At 39.0% G+C, this 18,720-nt stretch overlaps 1 protein-coding gene, 1 long non-coding RNA gene and 5 other non-coding genes across 8 annotated transcripts; 5 read left to right on the top strand and 2 right to left on the bottom strand.

Annotated features, from left to right (window-relative positions):
• Positions 1–1,820: 1,820 nt before the first annotated feature.
• Positions 1,821–1,892, bottom strand: trnam-cau (transfer RNA methionine (anticodon CAU)). Its single transcript has one exon. It is a non-coding gene; the product is annotated as a tRNA-Met (tRNA).
• Positions 1,893–2,533: 641 nt separating this feature from the next.
• Positions 2,534–2,615, top strand: trnal-uag (transfer RNA leucine (anticodon UAG)). The gene has a single exon. It is a non-coding gene; the product is annotated as a tRNA-Leu (tRNA).
• A 265-nt stretch (positions 2,616–2,880) lies between these two features.
• trnal-aag (transfer RNA leucine (anticodon AAG)) lies at positions 2,881–2,962 on the top strand. Its single transcript has one exon. It is a non-coding gene; the product is annotated as a tRNA-Leu (tRNA).
• Positions 2,963–3,226: 264 nt separating this feature from the next.
• trnal-aag (transfer RNA leucine (anticodon AAG)) lies at positions 3,227–3,308 on the top strand. Its single transcript has one exon. It is a non-coding gene; the product is annotated as a tRNA-Leu (tRNA).
• Positions 3,309–3,538: 230 nt separating this feature from the next.
• On the top strand, positions 3,539–3,620 carry trnal-uag (transfer RNA leucine (anticodon UAG)). Its single transcript has one exon. It is a non-coding gene; the product is annotated as a tRNA-Leu (tRNA).
• Positions 3,621–5,392: 1,772 nt separating this feature from the next.
• On the bottom strand, positions 5,393–18,063 carry ocrl (OCRL inositol polyphosphate-5-phosphatase). 2 transcript variants are annotated; one of them, XM_088430765.1, is made up of 24 exons: positions 17,594–18,063; positions 17,186–17,265; positions 15,572–15,663; positions 15,333–15,371; positions 14,903–15,016; positions 13,515–13,712; positions 13,203–13,443; positions 12,952–13,125; positions 12,572–12,673; positions 12,312–12,426; positions 12,137–12,253; positions 11,881–12,062; positions 11,619–11,730; positions 11,119–11,228; positions 10,784–10,919; positions 9,720–9,830; positions 8,689–8,854; positions 7,679–7,914; positions 7,131–7,154; positions 6,606–6,722; positions 6,422–6,506; positions 5,997–6,124; positions 5,788–5,899; positions 5,393–5,678 (listed from the first exon to the last, which is right to left on the bottom strand). In XM_088430765.1, the coding sequence occupies exons 1-24, from the start codon at positions 17,633–17,635 to the stop codon at positions 5,554–5,556; spliced, it is 2,958 nt and encodes a 985-aa protein (XP_088286891.1). In that variant the 5' UTR covers positions 17,636–18,063; the 3' UTR covers positions 5,393–5,553. The 2 variants fall into 2 exon arrangements, with proteins under 2 accessions (XP_088286891.1, XP_088286892.1); XM_088430766.1 differs by lacking the exon at positions 7,131–7,154.
• LOC148413478 (uncharacterized) lies at positions 7,738–14,307 on the top strand. The gene is made up of 3 exons (XR_015867559.1): positions 7,738–7,894; positions 10,832–10,934; positions 13,171–14,307. It is a non-coding gene; the product is annotated as an uncharacterized LOC148413478 (long non-coding RNA).
• Positions 18,064–18,720: the final 657 nt, after the last annotated feature.

The following is an 18,720-nucleotide window of genomic DNA, read 5'->3' as shown; positions in this document are numbered from 1 at the left end:
GAAAAAACAAATGAAAAAACATGAACAAATAAACACTTGTACTAAACAAAAAAACAAAAAATAATACAAACAAACCACACATTATAAATAGTAAAAATATTCTGTAAATGAAAAGAAAAAATTCTGTATAATAATGAAACAAGCACAAATGAAAAAACATGCATATAATAAACATAAACACACTGGAAATAAAAAAAATAACCATATATAATAAACCATAAAATACTGTAAATGATAAAAAAAATGTACTGTATAATAATGAAAACAGTAAACTGTGAATGTAACAAACTTAAAAAAAATGTATTAAAAACCTATCTCTACTTTGCAGATTTCATAAAGGGTCTTTTTTTTTAATATATTCCCCGCGATAAACGAGGAACCACTATATATGTTTCTTCAGGAGCCAGAATATGTAAATTATTATAAACAAAAGAAGCACAGTACTGGGCCAAAACTTGTACTCTTAAGACTAGCCAGTTGGTGGCCAGCATGGTGGCATGATCACCCCCTAGTGGCGACACTGCAAACTGACATTGTTGTCATAAAAGTCTTATAATTGAATTTTATGTTTTATAAAGTACAAAATAGCATCGTCGAAAAGTTCAAAATGCAATCTGTTAACCTAAGAAAGTGCAGACAAAGTCTGAAAAAATAGTCTCACCTCTGAGTTTTTGAGTCTTGGCAAGATTGTTAGTTATATAAGTTGTAAATGAGAAGGTCAGCACCTCGCAGTCATCTCCTTGGATACTTGGCACACACACACATCGTCCATCATGACTGGTCCAATTTGGAGTTGCCTGCGTGTGCGCTATGTTGCGTATACCAAAAGTAGGACAGCTACAGCAGCATTACCTAACTCACCCAGAAAACAAAACAAAAAAAAACATCTGGGAAGTTGATGTAGCCCTCAAACTGATTACACACACACCTACACACACACACACACACACACAATAGCCTTGCAAATAGTGACACTGGCCCACAAAACTTTGTGGAGTGCCACATCTTAGATGTGAAATGACAATTATGCATGGAAAATTATGTTAACACTTGTGCAGAATTTTGACCTTTTTTGGGGTCATTTTCTTTCATATTTTTTTTGCAGTATTTTGACGAAAGAATGGCACACTCCTAGTAATGTGATAACTTAGCCGTGTTGAACTTTGACGTTTGCATCGTTTGGGTGAAATTTCAGATCTCTACACTTTTTTCTCTGCTTGGTTTTCTGCAGATTTTACAGACAGGAACATACAGATACAGTATAATGTTATGCGTTGTATGAAATAAAACAGTTCCCTGCAGGAAAAAAAAAAAAAAAAAACTTTCTTGAAACATTTATTTCTTAGATCGAAGCCTTTTGTCAATTACAAGTCCCACAATGCATAGCGAGAAATTTGAATTATGGGAGTCAGGATAAGATACTCAATTAAGTCATTGAAAGGCTTGCAAATGTTATAAGTGTTCCGCTAGTGCTCCCCGGTGGTTTTGGGGTCTCAACACAAACATTTCTGTTGCACCCTATTTGAGACTTGTTGTTGAAAGGATTAATGCAAAAATCAGGGAAAAGCATGAGAAAACACCAGGTTTTCAATATGTCCAAAATTCAATCGTTCCAATTTTTTAATGGCAGTAAATGAGCCTGACATGGGCTAAATTTGACATCTGTACGGTGTACCTCTTGACCTCCCATTTGCAAGCATTTTGAAAGGACGGCAAGACGACATTGAAAGTTGACGTTTTGACAATGTATGCAATATTTTAGCCTCCTAATGTTTTTTGCATGCTTTACCTGTGATCTCACACCTAAAAAAGCTTATAAATAGCAGAGGACGGTTTCGATCCGTCGACCTCTGGGTTATGGGCCCAGCACGCTTCCGCTGCGCCACTCTGCTGCTGGACACCTATTGTTTCTACTGCATTATAATGCACATAAACATCATCTTATGCACAAGGGTATCAGGACAACACTCGCCTGGTGCTTGATGTGGAAACGTCCTTTATTCTTGGACATTGCCTTGCTCAGTCATATCTTTTACCTTGCCACAAATGTTACATTGTTCGCTCTTGACGCAGTCATAGATTTTGATATAAATTTTTAGTGTTTTGTAAGACTGATAAGGACTAAAGTCCTGATAGCAGAGGAGGGTTTCGATCCATCGACCTCTGGGTTATGGGCCCAGCACGCTTCCGCTGCGCCACTCTGCTGACAAAAGAAATGGAAACCACCTCTGTTCTGCAAACCTTCTTCCCATTTCAACCAAATTTCTTAGCGTGGGTTCAAATTCCACCACTGCTGTTTCCACATCAAAAAATAGGAATCATTGCATTAATTTTGATGTAGAAACAAGACTTCCTTCTTACTTATAACAGGGTTCACTTTAAAGACTTTAACATCTTATGCATAAGACTTTCAAGACAGCACTGGCCTGGAGGTTGATGTGGAAACCCACTCTTGATTCACCATATATATCATTTCCTTGCTCAACCACTTTTCTCAGCTTGGCCCACATGTTACTTTTCGCCAGTTTATGAAGGTAGTGTGGCCGAGCGGTCTAAGGCGCTGGATTTAGGTTCCAGTCTCTCAAGAGGCGTGGGTTCAAATCCCACCACTGCCATTTCCACTTCGGATGTGAAACATTATATGTTCTTTGTTGCTGACATAAAGAAATATGTTTGCGTATGAAGTCAGCCCTTTCTGTTTTCCTAAAAACTGGATTGATCTCGTTCTCTCTCAAGTTGTCATCATCTAATGCACACGGCAATCAAGACAGCACTGACTTGGAATTTGATGCGCAAAACAACTTTTTACTCTCCATCTTTGCTATGCTCAACCATATTTCTCAGCTTGCCCCACATGTTACCTTTTTCCCAATTTGATAAGGTAGTGTGGCCGAGCGGTCTAAGGCGCTGGATTAAGGCTCCAGTCTCTCAGGAGGCGTGGGTTCAAATCCCACTACTGCCATTTCAACCTCAGATGTGAAACATTGCTCCTTCTTTGTTGCAGACATAAAGAAATATGTTTGCGTATGAAGTCAGCCCTTTCTGTTTTCCTAAAAACTGGATTGATCTCGTTCTCTCTCAAGTTGTCATCATCTTATGTACACGGCTATCAAGACAGCACTGATCTGGAATTTGATGCGCAAACCAACTTTTTATTCTCCATCTTTGCTATGCTCAACCATATTTCTGAGCTTGCCCCACATGTTACTTTTTACTAATTTGTGAAGGTAGTGTGGCCGAGCGGTCTAAGGCGCTGGATTAAGGCTCCAGTCTCTCAGGAGGCGTGGGTTCAAATCCCACCACTGCCATTTTCACATCATAGAGGAATAGTTGCATGAAGTGTAACAAGTGTAACAAAACTTCCTTCTCACCATAAAACATGGTTCACATTTAAGATTTTAACATCTTATGCGCAAGGCTTTCAAGAGCACTGGCCTACAGTTTGATGTGGAAACCAACTCTTGATTCTCCTTGTCATTTCCTTGCTCAACCAAATTTCATTCCTGACCACACATGTCCCTTTTCAACAGCATAACACGGTAGTGTGGCCGAGCGGTCTAAGGCGCTGGATTTAGGCTCCAGTCTCTCAGGAGGCGTGGGTTCAAATCCCACCACTGCCATTTCCACATCAAATGAGGAAAATGACTCATTCTGTGTCGCTGACCCAAAGAGGAACATTTGCATAGCAGATGACGATTTTGATTTGTCAACCACTGGGTTATGGGCCAGAACACCGCTGTGCCACTCTGCTGATGGACATTGCGAATTTAAGATATATTTTCATGCTCTCCAATTAGTGTTATGTTACCAAAGGCCCCTGCCTGGCTTCCGGAATGACTCTGCTATGGGAAAGGATGAATAACCAATAGCCAAGAGGAGGGAAATGCTGTGCTATGCAATACTCCCACCTAGTGTACTAAAGCGGTAACATTACAGGGTAACTCAAGTGAATTCATGTCTCTTCTTGAATTTATACACCTGCATTGAGGATGAAGCATGGTGATGAAGCGTTTATCAGCTAAGTCCATTTACTAAATATATTAAAAAAAAAGGCATTAAATTTGAATACAGAATAGACGTAATTAAATACAATTTTATTTGTTAAATAAATTAAAACGTACCAAAGAAGCTGAAAAAATGAACGCAAAGTTTCGCTATGAGTACCTTCATTAAGGAGCAAATTATGCATAATAAATTCCCATAAATACTCATAATTCACTGATATGAGACATGAATCGAGTCAAAGATTTCAATTTCAGGTGAAACTACCAAAATTGGATTCGTAAAGCATGATTACTGAACATTAAAAAGTTGTTTACGTAATATGCCTCTCCCAAGCCGGGACGTTTTGTCCCAGCCCAAACTCTACAGACGACAAAAAACAAAGAGCAATTTCAAGCCGACATGCATGATTGTCAGCAGCCACATCATGTGCTAACATTAAATCTGTAGCATCACAAGACAAAGCAAAACTAATCCCACTTCAGTTGTCATTTCCCGTACACATTGCTTTTACTACCCGCGACGTGATTGGTTTATCCACCACGGCGCATTGACGGAACCAAACAATAAATTTACACAAGAGGGAAAACAGTGTAAGACAGAATGTCCAAACTATGAATCACGAGCGGAAAACGTAAGCGTTAAACAAATACACACATGTACTGTAGATCGACAGCCAATGACAAACAGACGTCACAACAAAAGTTGCTATTTACAGTCTTGAAGACGAGCAGCCTGTGCTGCAGCCTTGAAGCAGGAAGTCAATTTTAAATACTTGCTTTATAACTCCAGATGAACAGGACAAACTTGATGTAAGCTCCCAAAATTCTCCCAAGATCACAGCAACCAGTCGTGATGACATTTTCGACATGAAACCTCAACTTGCTTAGTTGAAATGCAAACATTTAAAAAAACAGCTAAAAAAAAAAAAACAACTGGACCCTTTCGACTAAAGCAACTGTAAAATGGATATTTGGTGTGAGGATAGGATAGTCAAAAAAGAAATATATATATATATATATATATATATATATATATATATATATATTATATATAATGTGTATTTTTTATTTTATTTATTTTTTTTCTAAGAAAGTGACCATAATATTTGACTTCATTTAGAGGTATGCTAGTGAAACATAGTGTTTTAACATATATATTACCCCCTTGGTGTGGTTAGGATGTGTTTTTGTGGCGTCCATTTTGGGTTTGTTTGCACAAGATCTGGTCTGGACGTATGGGCCCTTAAGTCATAAAAAAAAAAAAAAAAAAAAGGTGCACAGCATCTTTCACGCCTTTCCAAAGTGCTTGTAAATCCAGATGATGACCATGAAGAGAAGGACAACTTGGTGAAAGTTAAATGTGTCTCAATGTAGCCCCCCCCCCCCCCCCCCCCCCCAAAAAAAAAAAAAAAAAAAAGGCATCCGGGATCTCTTACAAGTGAGAGTTTGTGAATGCTTTAGTCCAGATGAGAAAAAAAAAAGGGCCACTCTTGTTGCGCAAATGTTTTTTTGGCTCCGATGGAGACATCGTGATGAAAGGGAGAACGAATTACTCTTCATCTCCCGCCATGAGGAAGCCCAGGACAAAGTCAATGGCTTTCTGCCGTTCGTGGGACGTCTGTCGGTTGGCCGTGCTGGGAGGCGGTCGGATGAGGAGACTGGCAAAGAGGGTGGCTGATGGAGCAGAGAAAGCCAAAAATGTATGAGGAATGCATGGGCACCTTCAAGATTTTGTTCTACATTTCCATCTCGTTTGACTGAATGCGTCGCGGCTGTGTCTTACCAATGAGGCTGGCTGTGAGGTTGTTGTTGTTGGCGTGCTTGAGCAGCTCTTTTAGGAAACCCATCAAGTAGCGGAACACATTGCGGTGGGCCCGAGGAAGCTGGGAGATCAACTGAAAATCATAAAATACACAGTGAGCAAGACGGCCTTTGCTAAACAAATCGAAGATGTGTAAAAGCAAGGAGGACGATGATGTTTGACGTGGTCACCTGTTTGCAGAGGCGGCTGTCGTGGGCACATTCCAGACATCGTTGGTAGAGCTCGTAACACACCACCGGCTCCGGCAAGGCCTCTAAGAAAATTAGCAGTGCTTCGGCCACAGAGTGGTTGCAGCCAGCTTGATGGAAGTTGTTAAGGAGGTTTGTTTTTTTGTTGTTTTTTTACCAAATGAGAATTTGGACTTAAGATACGAACGTTTTAATTTGCGAGCATGTTCTGGAGATTTAAACCTGCCTGTTATCATATTTAATTGTATAATCATTTCATTCACTGCATGGATGAAATAAATAACAACGTTTTACGACCTGTAAGAAGGTTCCCCTAAAGGTTATTTTCAATGCTAACAGGTCAGACTTGTTCATCTGCTGTTTGGTAGCGTAGCAAAGCGCAGAACCGACTTCACAAATGAGGATACGGACTACATCTGGAATGCTGGTATCCAGACTGTCAATGATGCTCTGGAGCTCCTCCTTCAATCCTGGGGTTTGGAACAGGTCCTCCTAAGAAATAGATGCAACAAACAAAAGGATCACTATAAGATCATTGTAGTACGCTGAAAATGTGGACTGTAAAACCTCATTAAAACAAATATATCTCACCTGATCACAAGCCTTGGTGAAGAGATGGTTAACCAGAATCCAAACCTCCTTGGGGATCTTTAGAGGTATGTCCTCGGTGCTTGCGCCATCCAACAAAAAGTTCATCTTGGACCTTTCCTGTTGGTGGCAAAAGCGCAGTTAAACTTGCACACCAGACCAGTGTAGTGATGGCGCAATATACCCCGAGAAATCTTCGTTTGCTGCAAATGTCACTTTATTCATTGGAAAATTATTTATTGGCATCGCATGTAATTTTGAATCTATTAATATGCATTTGTCTCCATAGAGCAGCTCTTTCTGGTGTGCACACCTTGCCAGTATAACACAGATACATACCGTAATTTCTGCACCATAAGACGCCTATTTTAAAACCTTTTCTTTCATATATAAGGTGCACCGCATTATAAGGCGCATAGAATAGAAGCTACAGTAGTGGCTGGGGTTGCGTTATGCAAAAAATGATTCGGATGTCAAACACAAATTCCCACCATGTCTATCCAGTAGTTATCAGTAGTAATATTTTACCTTTTCAGTGAAAGTGTCCTCTCCCTTAGAAAGAAGTCAGCCCACAGCCAGAATGCAGAGTTGGAAAAGGAATGATCAAGGCAAGGACAGGCGATGAAAGGAAGCAAAAGAAGAAAGAAAACGCCACCGATAATCAGAATCAGAAAAAAAAATGAACTCAAGACTGCTAGCATAAATCATTTCATCCACACAAATGCAGAAAAAATGGAAACGGGGAGAAATAAAGGAGTGACAGCAGTGGTATTTCAGAGCTGATCCAAAATAGCAAGTAGGACGTATCAGCTAAATGAGTTTCTCACTTTGTGGTTTCCATTGTCATCGCTACTTCCTTATTCACTTAAATAAACACTGAAGCTTTTCAGAGTCTTTAAAAATAGACTACGTGTGGCCGAGTTTACCCTGCGCGAGTGAGCAAGGCCTCACGTGTCCTCGTTCTACCGTCGGGCCAAGACTGGTCGTCGATCTAAACTAGTTGAGTTTCACAATCTTTCAACCAAGCTGTGAAAAGACTCTTTGCCGACTAATCTCACAGTTGAAGTTCTCCTCACCAGGTCGATAAGTTTGGGGATGGGGATCTCCCTGATTGGTTTCTTCATTCTGCACAGGGTCTCCAGCGAGGTGCCGAAGCAGCTGGGCAGGTAGTTGCCAGAGATGGTGATGAAGTAGTCCTTGCCTCGGTCCAGATGAAGAACCAGGATGTCCTCCATGCAGTCCTCGCCAGAGTTGAGCAGCGTGACTGAGTCTTTACTCACGTAGACCTCCAGGTAGATCTCCAGGGTCTCATCTGTTCACCAGAAAACAGTCTTAGGTTATTTCAAAGGAAAATATACCCAGCATACCCTAAAAAAGTGGTTCTTAAAAAAAAATGTTCCATCTGTGAAATATTTTTAAGTCAGTGCTGTGTGATGTACATCTGATTTATTCAACTTTGGAACCATATTTGTAGGGGTATCTTTAGGCATATTTTATTTAGCAAGTGCAGATGGTTCATTTGCTGAAAAATTGCACCACCATTGAAAATGTGCATCCACCCATATGAAAGACGAAATAAAGGTAAACACCCTTCAACACAAAGTAGCAATCAGGTGCGTCATGTTCCAATTCATTTGCTCTTAATTAGAAAAGGAAAATGTACTGCCATTATCAAGGCATTGAAAAGCATTAAATTTGATTTGATAACTACAGAAACCCTCTAAAATCTAACATAGCCCTGAAGTGCCTTCTTGTGCCCCCGGAGGTACTTTTACCTCCACTTGAGAAACACTGTCCTAACCAGCACAACGTATTTTGAATGGGAAAAAAAAAATGCAATGGCCGTCCGTAAAATAAAGGCATACAGCCAAAAATATTTTAGCAAAAAGGTGCATCATGTTCCAATTAATTTATTCTTAATTTGCATTTACATTACATTTGATTTTACCTGTAGAGACCCAGTTCAAATCTCGCATCCCCCTATTTGGAAACCACTGCCATGAGTTAAGGGTGTCAAACTTGTTTTCATCACGAGCCACAAACCAAAAAAAAAAAAAAAAGTGGACGCGTCAAAGTGAAACCTTACTTGGTTCCAAGAATCCCTCGCTGGGCTCGGCACGCAGCCATGACTTGCAGTACTGTGTGTCATTGAGCTTGGGGATGAAGGCGAAGTGGCAGGGGACCTGCCCGTCGTTCTGGATGAGCAAACGCTCTCTCTCGAGCTGCCGGAACTTCACGTTCTCAAATGTAAACTGTGGGTGAAAAATGGAGAAAGAAAAAGCATTAGCATTCACTACTTTGGAACGAAATTGTCACAAATCAATTAAATGTTTAATTAATTAAATAAATGTGCAATTAAATAAATAAAATAAATGCATGTTTAAAAAACATATATATATATGTAGATATAAAATCTTCTTACTGATTTCACGATTCTGTGTTGCGGAGTAATTTATTTTTGTCAAACTTGTTTGATGGGAGACCATTATTTGATAAAACATTTATGTATTTAATTTTGGCACATTCGGTTCTCCATAGACCACATCCTGAAATAAATAAATGTTTGAAACGCTAATAGCAATGGTGACCTAGTTGTTGAAAACATGTCACATTGTAAGCGACCCCAATTTTCAATCAATGAGGTAGAAACGCACACACTAGATAAAGGAGCTGGACTGTTGTTTTCAGAAGGTACTTCCTAGCCTCGCACGTTCATGAGTTTTGGGTATTAACACAAGGAATGTATAACAAAATCAGCTCAAATCGGATTTTTTGTTTCAAAAATAGCTAGCTTTAGTCTAAGCTCCTTTGCTAGCGGGTTGAATGGGTTCTAGTCCTTGAATTCAAAGCCCGCTTTCTAGCCCGCATCTAGCGGCTAGATGCTGCCTACTGGAGGTATTGCACTTACAATCAACCAGTACCAGGAATGACCTAGCCTTGGATATGCTGATGGGATTATAGGGCTCTTTTTTGGCCTGAGAATGCCTGGAGGCCCACGAGGAGAAACTGAAGTATGTTGCTGGGGAAACGGACACCCATTTAAGCGGCTCATAAAAATAGATGGAGGAGAGATTGACATTGACGTGAGTGAGCGAGCGAGAGACCAAATTTTCTTACCTCTCTTCTGCTAAGGGTAACGGAGGGGAGGAAATCGTTCTCCATTCTATCCATGGCGCGGACAATCTCCTCAAAGACTTTTTTGTGGCGCTGCTCATTAACCACCTTCACCTGTTTCACAAACAACAAGTATTAAAAAAACTAAACACAATTACCATCTTTTAAAACAACAGTTTATACCTGAGGGAGTACATGTGACTCTAACAGGGTTTCTGAAGGTATAGTCTATCTAATGTATTGCTTTTTGATGCTGTGGCAGGAAGAGTACATTTTTAAATTAAGAGCAAATCAATTGGAACACGAAACAACCTTTTGCCAAATCGTATGATCATGAGTCCTTTACAAAACATAGAAAGCCTTTATTTTGTTCAGTTTTATGCGTTTGCACGCTGTCACACAATTCTTCAGCAGACAAGCCATAACTAAATCAGATGGTTACACAAACTATCTTCTGGAGTAGAGATCATAGAGATCCCGCTAATAATGTAATTTCAAAGTTTAATACAGCAGACAAGAATGGCACAGTTGCTTTAACTTTTTCTTTTTTATCATCCAAAAAGGCTTTGCACTGGTTTGGGGGTACTTAGCTGGAAAAATATTCCACATTGAAAACTACTGTTTTAAAATATGTCTTACTATATTCATAATGCAAGATGTCTAGGAAAATGTACGAAAATATATAAATATATAAAACATTTATATGATATAATATCTGATTTAATAAATGATAATTGTATTACATAATAAATCTTATATACTATTGTGTATTATCTGTATTATTAATTGTAATTGATTTGATAATTGTATTATTATTTATTATTATTTTTATTTATCATTATCATTTATACAATAATATAATTTATTATATAAGAAATATATTGTTGTGTATTATCTGTATTATACATTTACTGGTAATTAATTTAATAATTTAATTTATATTATTATAATAAACTGTATGAATGGACAAAGTATAGCTTGGGCCTATTGCGTATCAGACCGCCACGATCATATTCATTTTGCTGTATAAACAATGTGAAAGAGGTCTTGATTAGTGCACTTCTTACCCCAATCTTGAAGACAGAGCTGACCGGTTTGTGGTCGCTGGTTTTCAGCTCCATGTGACTGCGATACTTGAGCTGCTTGACATTGTTGCCCCGCCACAGGATCCTGTCGCACCAGGCTGGAACACGGCACTTCCCGCTAACGGAAAAAAGGGTAAGCCTTTCAGACTCATGACAGACAAGCTGATTGGTTATCTCTGCGCACATAGCGACAGGAAATAACTGCTGTGCTGAGCGGGTTTAATCAGAAAGAAATAACAGCTACAAATGTGTTGGAGCTGCCCTTGGCATATCCTGGAAAATTGATGTCACGCTTACATAAGAAATAACGGTTTTACCTCGAGTCCCATCGGTCTGTTTTGGAGTCGTATTTGTAAGTTGGGATGAAGTTGATCTCTCCTTCGTTGAAGTCAGTGAAGGCTCGTCTGGTTTGCCGCTGAATGTTTAGCTGGCGTAATCGGCAAAATGATGTCAGAATTTGGTTTGCTCTCTTCTTCTATTGAAAATAATGCCGTAACAACCTCAGGTGACACGAGCTGTTAGCTAAAAAAATTTAATTTACTGTTTATAGGACGCATCCTTACTTTCGGCCTTCTTTTTTTGGGGAAAAAGTGTCTTATTATGAGGAATACTGTATTATTTTTCAAAAATTATTTTAATAAATTCTTGTCACATTAAAACATTTCAAAAACACATTTAGGCACTTAATGTTTACTGAAAATAGCATCACATGTGCTCAAGGCTCAGGTATCCACCAATCACAGCTCAGCTTATGAATGTCACATGACCAACAAGTGAGATGTGATTGGCTGTTACCCAAGCCTTGATGGCTCTCTACCTGATCAAACTCCTGAAGTTTCTTCAGCTCTTGCTGGGAAATAAGAAGCTTGACCTCCAAAGCGTCGTACATGAAGAGGCGATAGTTTAAATCTCCCAACCAGATTACCACACTACAACACACAGGGACAAAGCCAAATTAGCATATTAATGACGTAACGTGAAAAAATAACCACAACCTAAAATTAAAACGTATCTGTAAAAATAACTAAGTGTAAAATAAGAATCACGTGCGGTATGGATATAAAAGGCTGAGTACGAACTCGTGCTTATGGATACTAAGCGGGGGATGGTCCAGTAGATGAAAGGTCATTCGGGCACAAATGTCTTTGTAGTCCTGGTTCCGACGCTCAAAGTCCTCCACGTGCGCGGCCAGATGCGAGTTGACAATGCAGAAGGTGGTGTTGTGGAACACAAACCTCACCGCCACGCCTCCTTTGTTCCCCTGTACGACGCAAAATTTCGATTTGAGCGACATAAACAATCTGAAAATTTTGAATGAAAGCTGGTCCAACTAACCATTTTGCCCATTATTCCGGTTCCGACGTGTTCGGCGGCTACTTCTGTCACATGTTTCTTGTGTATCTTATTGACGTAGACCACCAGCATCATCCCAACCAGTCGAATGATTCGAACCTATCAGAAATATGTAAATGAATGAAGGAAATATGACCAAATTTGCTTCTCCACTCACCCTCTTATACTGCGCTTTTGGGTGGAGGCCTCTCTCAACTGCCTCCACCCACAGTTGCTCCTTGGATGAGTCCATATAGAAGAACGCTTCAGTGCTCAGGTCCAACTCTTGAAAACTAAAAACAAAATAATAACAAAAAAATAAATATATATAATATTTTTTTACCTGGATCTACATGTACAAAGGAGCGACATATTGTCTGTGATAAAAGTGACTTGTATGTGCAGCGTGGTTGTGAGTGGAGTAGAATTATCACTGACCCCACGGCATACATATCAGGAGGTTCCGTGTCACAAGAGAGCCACGACTCAAGACTGCTGTCGGGGGACTGCCCGTTCACATTCCACGTTCCGCTGAAAAACCTACAGAAACAATAGGGAGGATTTAGGTTTCAAATAATTCAATTCTAAAGACATTTTTTTTCTTAAGAGTCCATAAATTCAATCCCAGGTAATCATATATATTGGTTACATATTTTTTTTCAAATAAAGCAATCCATTTCTTTCTGTAATTAAGTACCAAAGTTGTGGATGAGCTTTTTCAGTCAAAAATAAGTATGAAAACAGATTACATTTAAATACCCTGGGATTGTATGTCTGAGAAAAAAAAAAAAAATCTTAGAAAAGGAAGCACTTCCTACCGAAAGTTCTGGATGTCCACGTATTCGTTTTCCTTCTTTCCCAAGCGGTGTTTGATGAGGTATTCTCTCTGTCCGGCCTGGGTGGAGAACATGGCCTGTCTCATGGTGTTCGTAGTGGGACTCTCACACCAGGACGGAGACCTGTCCGCCCGATCAAAGTTTGACCTAAAACTACTGTGGGATTTCAAAAATACAGACGCAATTTAATGGTTTTTGCAGGTATGGCAATTTCCAAATGTAAGGCGACTCACTCTGGTCTGGTGATGCCGGTGGAGTTGTCTTTGGCTTGAGAGGAAACGGCTTTCTCTTTGGGGAGGGGGGCAGGAGGCAGCTGATAAGATGGAGTGACAGAAGCTTTACGGGGAGGAAGAGGAGGAACAGGAGGAGGATCCCGACTGGCCACAATCCTGTTCTGATGGTTCTTCTTTTCCTCCACTTTCAAAGTGTGATTAAAGTTGTCCTCAAAACCAAAGTCTGAGGCCAAGGACTGGGCTAGATTATCAGATAAATGCATACAAAGTCTTATTTGATGAAGGTACAGGACGCTTCTATGCATTTATTACCTGCATTAGTGTGATGAGTGTTTATGTTGCTGTCGAGGCCAGGCGGTAGTGTGCTATTCAAAGCAGCTGCGTTGACTCCAGAGTCCACACAGTTGGCAGTCTTGTTTCCCCTCTGAGGCGGGATGGGGACTCGAGCTCCCCTTGAAGGAATTTGTGCGAGGGGATCCATTACGCTGGGCTTGCTAGGATTCAGTTGAACTGGAGCACAGGAGACAAAATGTTCAAAAGGGAGCCTGATGTGATGAAACTCTGTCATATTTACATATCCTGGAGGGACACCTTTACAAAATGTGTCCCAAGCTACTGCAAAATACAATTTTTGCCATTCTTTGATATATTATAAGGCTGGTGGCCCACCAGGCTTAATACACAGCAAAGGTGTACCCATCTGATACTGACATTGGTCCTGTATCGGCCAAAAAGCCAGTATCGGATTATATCGATCTACATCCAAAATCTCTGCATTCATATACAAACCAGTAACCCAAAAATTTTGAATAAATGGATCATATTTTCTCATGCCTACAACTGCTGACTATTGCTCTTTCACAATTGTATCACTTGATCAAGTTTCTTCTAAAATTACATACAAAAAATAAAAATAAGAAAAGAATATATCATTCCTGCGATTCCTCGATTAGCTTAATATCGTGCGTCAAAGACATTTTTAGTAGGCCGTGCAGTTGTGCCTCAGGACAAGCAACAGAAAAATGGACCGAAATGAAGGAGGTCAATCAGTTTTGCTGATTCGTTCATACGAGGAAATAGAGAACTTGTCATCATTTGAACTGAGCGTGAGTCATCAAAACTTCCTGAGTGTTTGTACAACCAATGTTCCTACTGCTCAGGAAGTTACCATGCGTATTTGCAAATGTATGCTTTTGCTTAAAAAGAAAATCCAACTTTTGTCTGCCTTTTTTTTTCTGACAAGCAATTGAATTACAGAATTTTAGTTTCCTTGTGTGAGCGCACACAAAATTAGCTGATTTATCAATTAAACAAGAAATAATCAACAGAATAATCGATTATTAAAATAATAATATAAAAAAAAAGTCAAAACATGTGGGCCACATTTTTCTATTGACTATTAACCCTAACGTTTAAAAAATACAACTAAAAATAACAAAATCTTTGATGCTATAATCCAAAAAATGTTCACAGATCATAAGCAATCGTAGGTGATTTTTTTTTTCCCCCCATAAATAGCATTTCTCTGCAAGTTTATATCGGTCAATAGGATTCCATGCAGGTGCATATTGAACGCAAGAACATAGCAAATCATTAATCAAGCCTTAGTTAATACAGTAAATAGTAGTTGGGTAAATAATTAGTTTGAAAGAAAAAAAAAACCAACATTATCCAACCACTTCACACATCTGCTGACCTACCTTGTTGTTGAGCACTTATCACCTGAGTGAGGAAAGTCTGCGTGCGTTCATCATCCTGGAGTTCTAACAAGAGTTCCGGAGCTTTTTCTCCTTTTATTCGGATCTTGAGTCCGGCTAAAGCCGACACACACAAATGGAAAACCTTTAAAATTGCCACGAGAAATGCAGACTGTCTACAGTAGAAAACAATGCCTAGTGAATCCTCAGTCAACCCATTCAGAATTCTTGCAGAGAGCCCGGGAAACTCATGACCCGTGACTGCTACTAAATAAAGATGTAAACACCCCCCCCCTACAAAAAAAAAAAAAAAAAAAAGCAGTTTGGTCAAGCTGCAATAAATTCCAAACGACATGCTTATGTTCTCACATAGGCTTGCAGTTAAAAAAAAAAACAGTTTGTGATTTTAAAAAAATACTTTAAAAATACTTACATACAAGGGAGAAGTCAATCAGAAGAGCTTCCTCACCCTCTGCAGTGACAGAAATATTAAAAACAGTTAACGTGCAGGTCAACGGTCATTTGTGGGCGTAGCTAGCCACTCTAAAAATGAAGACATTTTCCTCAAGTTTATTGATTCTCAGATAATCTACGAAGAAAACATGGGATTCTGACACACTACTCATGTTAGCTCAATCAGTTGTGTATATGCTGAATGATAAAGTCTCCTACCTTTTACAATTTCAAATTTTCCATTTATGGGTATGGAAAGCTGGGCCACAGGACGAGCCACAACAGCATCAGGGGTTGCCAGCACACCCAGGCTGTATGGCAACAGAATATTACATTTAATACAAACTTTCCTCATTGTTTGCATGATTCACGGACAGTCAAATGAAAGGCTAAAACGTGAATTTTAGTTGTCATTCCTTTGACACGGCAAGTCAGTTTCATGCACGCCACTTGCGGGGTTTTAGCAGTGATGCAGAACAGACAACAGTTTATTAAAAAAAGAAAATAAATGATCATGCTCAAATGTAGGGATGTAATTTATGGTCTATGTGATTTTGTCAATGTGATATTTAAAGTAGATGGGGGCCCATAATTAGCCACTCACTCACTTATAGGTGCTCTTGTTTAACTTTTTCTTTTTTTTTGAGGCTGCTTTTATGATATCACTAATCGGTAAGGCAACTGCTGGACTGTAAGTTTCTATTAAAGAAAAAAAAGGTTCATGAAGGCACTTAAAGAAGTACATTAAATCTTTAGAGTTTCTGCAGGACTGAGCATATCGAATAATTTTTGTTGCCATGACAGGAACATTTTAATTTTCTTTTCAAATAAACAAAATAATTAGAACATGAAGCAAGAACAAACTAATTGGAAGATGAAGCAACAGATTGTGAAATCGTATCATAGTGACTCCTTTATTTTGCTAAAGTTTTAGACAGATACGCATTGTCATTAGTGGCTCAATGAGATCTCATGTGTTTGAGTGAGACGCAATTACTGTAATTGTTTTGCCGAGACAAAATGGACAGTGGACACAAATCAATAGGCTTTATCTCAGGAGGATATGACAACTGAATTTCGTTGAGCGAGTCTCAAAACAAAATCAACAATCAAGACGTTCAAGTATTCTTTCATCATTGTTTTTTTTAATACGCTTGATAAACTCACGGGTAAACTGTCAAAAAGAAAGCCACAGCTTGTCTGTTTCTCTCTTTTCAACATTTAGCTGAGCACAAAGCTTGTGTTGCCATGTGAGTTTCATTACAGAGCTCAGGAATTCCAGATAATGAGCGGAGGTAGCTGGTAGCTGCCTCCAACTAATCGTTTTGGAACGGGACAACCTGCCCCACAAATGCTCAAGGATGCAAATATCTCTGTGAAGTTAGCATGTTCTCCAAATTAAAAAAAAAAAAAACATGCAAGGAAGGTTCAGTGAAGACTCCAGATCATAGGTGTCCAAACAATGGCCCAGGGGCAATTTGTGGCACATTGCCGACCGCTTTAAAATGACCAAACACAGAAAATTACATTTGCCACTAAAAAATTTGTAGCATATAATATAGGGGATTTTTTAAATATGCAAAGATGTAAATTAACTATTTAAAACTAAACTAGGAATGCGTGTTTGATTTTTAGTTTTTTGTAGGCATCAGCAAATCTTTTTTTTAAACAGAAAGAAAACGAATTACTCTTAATTTGAAAAAAAAGTCCTTTTCAGTCTTCTTTCAATTTTTTTTATGCCAGTTAAAAGGTACTTGGCTGACCAACTATTTTCCAAGAGGCACATCATTGAAAAAGGTTAAGAGCTAATGTTCTAATCTATTAAGTACTTACACAAACTGTCCACCACGTTCAATTAGTGAGAGCAGCCTGGGCTCCTTCTGGCCAGCTCTCAGTTCCAGACCTCTTACAGTGTAAACAGCACAATCAAGGAATAATTGTGTCTGAACAGCAACAAAAAATAAATGACTTAATTTGTAGATCTCCTGAGATCTTTATCGTAAAATCGTACGATAATGATAATTGCGTCATCAAATCGTATTATACTGTACTATTGTTTTGGTTGAGAGCCCCCTAGTGGAAGAAATGAGACAAGCACTAAATGAATTAGTACTATATGAAAAGCCACTCATGATTCAAGCATCCTAATGATAACTTTACATGACCATGCTATGTTAGACAACAAGCTACCTCGCCAATTAATAAATTAAAGGATTTTTCGCCCTTCGAAAAAAAGGATATTGCCAAGCACTCCTCGCTGCCGATCCCCAAGGAGGAATCCATTCTTACCAAACAGAGAGGCGTTTTACCCCGGGGATGCTCGGTTCCTACTTGTCGGCTCCGTCCATAAGTCCGGTAGGGAGAAAGTTAAATCCCCGCCCGGCGCGGCGGCGGTGACGGCGGCCTTCCGGGTGACGGCAGATCCGTGGTTGGTCAGCGATGTATCCTGGGAATGGCTCGTACATTCAACACACCTTCGGATTTAAAGTACTTCCTCGTCGGATGGCGATGAAATCCCTTGCTTGTGTTTTCTAGTTTCACCCGGTTAATTACACATCGCTGCTCATATTTGACGCCAGATGTTGAAGCAAGTTCTTGTTACTGGATAGAGACTTGAGGACTGGACTCTGCTGCTGTTTCTTCCTCCTGCGATCATTGCTCTACTTAGTACGCACTTGAAGCGCATTTAGCGCCATCTTGGTTTGGGAGGCCGCATTCTTCTTCATAGTATGTACCCGCAGTGGTGTAAACGCTACCAGGTGTATTACTGCTCTCTTGTGGTCAAAAACTGAACTACAATTATAAATTACTGGTATACAGCTGTGCTGATAAATTATTTTTGCAAAGCTCTTCCTAGGAAAAGGATAACATTTGCAGATTGTAGATTATAGAGAATTATTGTCAATAAATAATTATCTACCAAAAATGTAAAAGTATAGCTAAAACTGTACTTTAACACTAAAAGTCTAACAACTTTAAACAAATGTTAACTACTTTTAATATATTTTTTGTGCAAGTTACAGATTAATCTGAAACAGAAAAAAACAGTTTATACTGAATGAAAGCAATCCTTATTTCAACTAGAAATATCCTTGACCATGTGATGCTGGAAAAAAAACAACATTAAATAAATCAACTATAATAAATATAAATTGATCTGGTAAATTCACACATGAGCACCAAAACTTAATGAATTCAACCTGATAAAAAGCTCTAACATCTTGCTGATGTTTTTCTAGGTCACAAAAAAATGTCAGCAAAACCAATGTGTAAAATTATCTTAGTATCTCAGTATTACTGTCTCTGTTTCCTGTTTTTTTTTTGTAAAAAATAAAAAATAAACTTGAAAAACAAGCCTTTATCTGACC

The sequence above is a fragment of the Hippichthys cyanospilos genome, chromosome 13 (assembly GCF_059441005.1).
Source record: "Hippichthys cyanospilos isolate Australia breed blue-spotted pipefish chromosome 13, RoL_Hcya_1.0, whole genome shotgun sequence".
Classification (NCBI taxonomy): Eukaryota; Metazoa; Chordata; class Actinopteri; order Syngnathiformes; family Syngnathidae; genus Hippichthys; species Hippichthys cyanospilos.
Note: the sequence above shows the minus strand (reverse complement) of the source record. Positions and strands in the feature narration are given on the sequence as shown.

Excerpts from the sequence above, each read along its gene's own strand:
- ocrl (XM_088430765.1), bottom strand. The coding sequence starts at position 17,635 with ATGGATTCCTCCTTGGGGATCGGCAGCGAGGAGTGCTTGGCA. Across the intron at positions 13,713-14,902 it reads GATAAGTGCTCAACAACAAG|TTCAACTGAATCCTAGCAAG; the intron begins GTAGGTCAGCAG and ends CCTGTGCTCCAG. Across the intron at positions 13,126-13,202 it reads ACCGGCATCACCAGACCAGA|TAGTTTTAGGTCAAACTTTG; the intron begins GTGAGTCGCCTT and ends GAAATCCCACAG.